Here is a 6,373-nt window from a genome sequence, read left to right on the forward strand (position 1 = left end):
GTCAAACATTATGGCTCCTGTGATCCTTTAGCAGCATAGAGCATTACATGGTGATTAGGGAGAATATTGTTATCTTTGAGCATGCGCCTAACATAGCAATGACATTTTTGAGCAGTTGAAATTCCTAGTGGCAAAACTGAGTAGTGAGATACAACCAGTGGCATAAATGATAAAAACCCTTAATATAATTGCAATCTTTCCCTAAAAATATGCTGGGTGATCAACTCACCACTCACAGGATCCGAACCGAGTGTTTAGTACATACAATTAATATGCCTCACGAAATGAATCCCGCAAGCAACGAACATCCATCTTATTCTAAGTATAGTCAACAGTTGTACATTGTGTACTATTCTGGCAGCAGCCTCCTATTTACAGATAGGATTCTCACACAATAGCCAATCCCATCGTAAAATAGAATCGTGTATTAGTACAACCTCAATCTCTCAATATACCAAGGATGGTGGATCTATCATCACTACACCAAGCCTCGTGAGAATAGCAGTGTCAGCACAAAACTTAACCAGACAAGCCAACACCAACAGTCATGCTTGCATCGCCGGCGTTTCCGGATGAAAGGCGGTAAAGACCGAAATCTTTCATGTTTTGGGTACTGCCATCAGGTGTTGTCGGGCTGACCTGTTCCATTTCCGAAATGAAGTAGCTCTCTTTCTCTTAGCTTCTTGCTAAGTTCTTCTTTCGACGGTAGTTTCCAGCCACCCTTCATGGCAGCAGACCACCACGCCTTGAGCTCATCCTAGAAAATACAACAAAATTCTGTCATCTACATAGATTGCTCGTGCTGACTGACAGGACCAAAACCATTGAAACGAGATTACATATCTCCCTTTGCAATCACATGGACAAGACAACCAAGCATTTCTATTAATCTGTTCACTGCCGTGAACCAACTACAAACTGATTTTATAAAGCTTGACTTGATATTTTTAATGAGGTTATTATGCTGTGCAGTGACGGCCATACAACTTAAACTTCGGTCAGCAAGAGAAATCAAAACATGACATTGTTCTACTTCACAACATTGATAAGATTACTGCCTTTTATACATTACCTCATGGAACCCATGGTTGGATACAAAGCGAGAATCTACTTGGCAAGTTGAATTCCTGATCGTTACAGAGAGGCGATTTCTATCCAGTGCTCCTGTAAGAGAAGTTCATATTACATTGTTACTTCACGCCCTTTTTTAGGTTCATTAAAGCAATTGAAGAAAAAAAGAATCAATCTACAACCTGAGCATTTTATGTAACCAATCACCAAGTTAGACATTATTTTTCGAATATCAGGGAGGAGAAACAAAGTAGACATAATTATGTAGTCATTTACCATTTATCCGAGCGACATGGTATCCTGTGCCACCCAATGCTTCCTCCCATTTACCGAAACGTAGACGCAAGAAAAAGCCATCCAAGGTAGTGTGCATTATTGGTGACGCCAACCATCTGTCAAGGATCACCAATGTAAATAAAGAAACAAACATCAACTCTTCAGTTCCCAGTATCTTCCTCAATTTAAGCACAACTTCACAATCAACAATACTGAGAGATATCCTTCTGTACATCAATATGATGAACGGGCACTCTAGAACCCACTGATAGAGTATACGAACTAGTATCAAATTAGAGTCAACATAGTAAACTTTAAGCAGAAAATATATGAATAATATTAAGAGATGTATGGTAATAGTACTTTAGCATATACTCCCTCCGTCCCAAAATTCTTGTCTTACATTTGTCTAAATACGGATGTATCAAGTCACGTTTTAGTATTAGATACATCCGTATCTAGACATGTATCTAGACAAATCTAAGACAAGAATTTTGGGACGGAGGGAGTACAAAGTAGGCACAGTTTGTCGTACAGGACATATATAGTATAGGATGTTTGTACAAGGAACCATTTAATATGTGCTCCTTACCTAAAATGAGTTCTCCCAGTAATCTCTATGGTAAAGTCAAATCTATGAACTTCCATGTTCCAGAAATAAAAACGAGCACCAAACCCACAGAAAGCTATAAGCTATATAATTGTCCAATGGAATCTCCATTAACATGTGCCCTTTTTTTTCATACCCGCAAAAAAAAACATGTGCCCTTTTCTTATGTAGAGAAAACACTATGGCATCCCTGAATGCAATCATGCACCATAGATAGAAGGCAGAAAGAGAAAATGTTGAAAGGAATTCAAAGGTGATCGCAAAAATCCAGTAGGGTACCTTATGATGTCTGATCGAGACAAACGAAGCCTCTGCAAGGCTCCAAAAACAACACTTGATTGATCAATGTCACTTGTAATAATATTATAGGGTACAATTTGCTTGTTATGTGGCAGACTCTCCATGGAATTTGAACCCACTTCCTTTATTTGTACTCCTCTTCTATCAACATATTCAGCAGATGTGTTTGCTTCTAAATTATCATGAGGAGCTACAGCCTTTCCAGTCATGCTCCCTCCACATTGCTGATGTTCACCTCTTGCCAACATGTTTCCTCTTAATTCCTCATCACTGAGAGGATATAATTGTTCCTTTCCTTTGTCACCAGACCACAAAACTAGCCTTCCACCACCACTCGAAGATTTTTGAGTTCCTTGTCCTGTCTCTAGTCCATCATGGCTGCTGTAATTAATAAAAAAGGGACTCTTTCTGTGATTATGGTCTTTAGATATTCCACTGGAGATAGCCAACCTAATTGCAGAGGTCTTCGCATGTCTAAGCGCATCCAATCTCTTTGCAAGAATGGAAGCCATTGTTTCAGACTGCTTATGTTCCTCTGGAGGAATCACCGGGCATTTGCTACTTGTTGTCTCATTGTCACTTCCTGTGCTAGTGAAGTATTGTGAACTGTTGAATTCCTTCTCCACATTAACATTCTGTTGAGATGAAGGATACAGCTTATCACCTGCACCCTTTGGATTGACAGCACAAAAATCACTATTTACATTGCACGGAGTTGCATCCATCAATTTCATTGATTTTTTTGGTAAAAGCCGACTTACCCACAAGCTTTCTGTGATTCCACCTTTATTTCCCATTGCAGCATTCAAAGGGCTCGCATGGCACTCATTTTGTTTTTCTTCAAGAGTTTTAGAACATGACTTACTGGAGTTAGGCATCTTCAAGTTTCTTCCGGCTCTCAAAGGGAAAACTCCACTTTGATCTCTAAAATTCCATTTACCACCAGGTGACTCCATTTGAAGGCTGTCAGCAGCTAAAGTCCCAACAGCCACATCAAGAGTTTCTCTGCCTGTGCTAATTTCCTTGTCAAGCATAGAATTGCTACCATTCAAATCCAGTGATAGCCTGTCGGCTTCACGCTCGGTGGGATTGATTTCTGATTGATGAGGGGTATCTCTTGAAGTTATCATAACGTTATGACTATAAAGAGATTGAAAAAGAGAATTGAAGCCAACAGACTGCAGACGATTGCTACTGTTATTTTCTAGTGGCAGAGAATGTCCTGCAAGTTCATGTCCAGTAGTCTCTGACAACTTCTGATTGGTAGTTTTATCAAACACGGTTGATCCATTAGTCAGAGAAGACATCCAGTTAAAGAAAGAGCTGCCATTTCTGTTCAACAATCCTGAGCAATAACTTTCATTGTATTCCCTTCTATATCTTTTATTCCGAGAAGACATCTCCGCTGTTGAGTATTGAGCATACTCTCGCTTTGGAGCTTTCATCCTAGGACAACTCTCCATACTCTCATTGCTATCATCACCCTCTTTTGTGTTGCTAACATAATTGCTCTGGTCGTGCATTGCCTTTTCTTTGCCCTTCTCAAGCTTTGCAGGATTAACATCTGGTGTTGACTCATATCTTGCAACAGAATTAACACCGGATGCCGAATCACATTTTGAAACAGGATTAACACCAGATGCTGACTGACATTTGACAAGAATAGGCCCATCCTTATGGTGCTCCTGCATAACCTGGTCTTGGTGATCACCATTACAGTTTTCCTGCATAACCTGATCTTCCTGATTACCATTACAGTTGTCCTGCATAACCAGATCTTGGTGCTTATCACTTTGGTTATCTAGAAAACCTGCCAACTTGCCTGGGACCTTTTTTGTATTACTGAAACTCCCAAAGGATGAAGGTGGCTGTGCATTCACTGCATTGTTTGGCAAAACATAGTCCCTCTGACTAATTGCTTTTACTAATCGAGCTCGCCAGGTATTATCTGCCCAAGATCTCTCATTATGGACAGCGGTTGCACAGTAGACCTGTTTTTCCGAAATACTTTGCAGGCTGCCTTTTTTTGAAGCCGGACCTGTAAAATGTCGTGCTAAAATTTTAACTTTAAGAACAAAAGATATAAGTGTGTTTTTAATTAACTGTACTAAAAATGATATATTACTGTGTGAAGCATCGTTGGAGCATCTTGTGGGGCAAATATCCGCTTCCTCTTTATTCAACTTATCTGCACAGCAGCTGTCAGACAATTCTTCCCCCTCACTCATCTCACTGATCCCTCCAGAGCATTCTACAAGAATTTAATCATTAAATAAGGTAAGATAATCACCCGTCCCAAGAACAGGATGATAAATATGGAAAATTCTTTGGGTTTGTTTTTCATTTGGATTATGACAATTCATAAGTGCCGACTACCCGGCTATTAGAGACATGGTAGACGAAATAAAGTGCGAAAAGCTAAGAACATATGATTACTAACAAATCTCGCTAACAAATTAGGGAATAATCATGTTTGAGAGATTTGAATAAATAAATAAATTCTGCCGGTTATGTTTGTACAGTTTGGACTCTTCTGGCAAGCTAAGCAGTTGTTGCTAAATGCAGATCTCTAAGCCAAAGCCAAGCGTCAACGTGTCTAAACCACTCGAACTCACCAAATTAGATTGGTGTATTTTAAACTTACTTGAATCTTGTTCCTGTGATCTTATAGAAGTAGATTGTTGCGCATCAAGGTTTCGTGTTCTATTTGGACTAGCCGCGGATACTCTCACTGAACTGTCACTTGGAGTTCGAGGTTGCGACGGCATTTCTCCTGCATCCCTTAGGGTGGCATCTACGTTATCACCACTCTTGCCGCCGCCGCCGCCGCCGCTCTGCTGAGGCGAAGATATCACTATGTTCAAAGTATCCGCATTCCAGCGAAGAGAGGCTTTTCTTGTGCTTAGGCTGGACGCTGCGATTTTAATGCTGAGACCATCATCCGGAGACCACACCAGCTCAGAGAGAGGGCTCATGCCGGATATTTCGATTGCATTTACACCTGCACCTGAATGTCCACCAGATGCCTTTCAGCAGACTATAAGGTAAGAGGATGTTTGAAAGAAGTAGAACAACTCTAGATGCAGAAACAAACTATGCTATAGCTCATGAACTAGAAACAAACTTACAGCTGTAAAAAAAAACTATCTTCCTGTCTTTCTCTTTTTTTCCAAAATAATAAATAGATTTCGTCCCAAATAATTTTAAAAAAATAGTTTTTTTTTGCAAATACTCCCTCCCTTATTTGCCTGTTCGCCTTGGGTATTGGCTAGAAAGCCAAATGAATGGATCATGACGCAAGGCAACACAATACATGAAAAAGTACAGCCCAACACCGACTTGTGTGATGCTACTAATGTCGTTCTTATAGAAAATCAAAAGGCTTAACGCCGGAAGCGGAATAATAATATAAACAAGAGAAAAGCGAGCATAAATAAACAAAACAAGTAAGTACAGGAGAGTGATCGCTGATGCAACAGCCGACCTCTGGGAGCGGCGAGGCAGTACCATCTCGTGTCACAGCATTGCTCCCCACGGCCACGGTCGGTCCTCGGAAAAGAGCACGCCACCACCACGCAGAGGTAGGTGGGAGTGGAAGAGGAGGAGGGATTTATCGGCGGTCGGCGGCGGCGAATGGAGGCCAGGGCACCTATCTATCCGGTCAGCGGCGCCGGCGGCTATGGCGTCCTAGCTAGCCTGGCTCTGGTTGGAGAATTTGGGAGCGGTCTAGGAGGGCAGCATCGCCATCGCCGCGGTGGGGAGTGGGGGTGGAGATGCTTTGTTTGTGCTGTGCGCGCCGCATGCGGCGGTGGAGCGCCGGAACGCGAGGCGGAGGCCGCGCCACGTAGAGGGCGCCTGCGACACACGACTGCCTGGGCTTCGTCCATCGGTCCCCCCACCCGCGTTACGGCTGCGGGTTTATTATTACGGGAAAGAAATCGCGGGGACGAAGACGATGGTGGCGATCCGACGGCTGCGCGTCGTCGAGCCGGCGGATGTGGCGTGTGCCGGGGCGGGATTCGTGATCGGGGCTGCCCGTGTCGTGGTAGGGCAGCATCGCCTGTAGCTGTAGGTGACGGGGATGGAGATAAGCGGGAGATTAACACGGGTTGTTGA

The 6,373-nt window shown here is 42.5% G+C and overlaps 1 protein-coding gene across 6 annotated transcripts; it reads right to left on the reverse strand.

Moving 5' to 3' along the window:
- Positions 1-294: 294 nt before the first annotated feature.
- On the reverse strand, positions 295-6,114 carry LOC123079344 (uncharacterized). 6 transcript variants are annotated; one of them, XM_044502104.1, is made up of 8 exons: positions 5,765-6,075; positions 4,902-5,283; positions 4,383-4,508; positions 3,019-4,295; positions 2,237-2,928; positions 1,348-1,463; positions 1,073-1,164; positions 295-757 (listed from the first exon to the last, which is right to left on the reverse strand). In XM_044502104.1, exons 1-8 carry the CDS (start codon positions 5,765-5,767, stop codon positions 620-622), a joined length of 2,826 nt encoding a protein of 941 aa, XP_044358039.1. In that variant the 5' UTR covers positions 5,768-6,075; the 3' UTR covers positions 295-619. The 6 variants fall into 6 exon arrangements, with proteins under 6 accessions (XP_044358039.1, XP_044358037.1, XP_044358036.1 ...); XM_044502102.1 differs by having other exon boundaries at positions 2,237-4,295; positions 4,902-5,264; positions 5,742-6,114; XM_044502101.1 differs by having other exon boundaries at positions 2,237-4,295; positions 5,765-6,074.
- Between the last annotated feature and the right edge of the window lie 259 nt (positions 6,115-6,373).

The sequence above is a fragment of the Triticum aestivum genome, chromosome 3D (genome assembly GCF_018294505.1).
Source record: "Triticum aestivum cultivar Chinese Spring chromosome 3D, IWGSC CS RefSeq v2.1, whole genome shotgun sequence".
In the NCBI taxonomy this organism is placed as follows: domain Eukaryota; kingdom Viridiplantae; phylum Streptophyta; class Magnoliopsida; order Poales; family Poaceae; genus Triticum; species Triticum aestivum.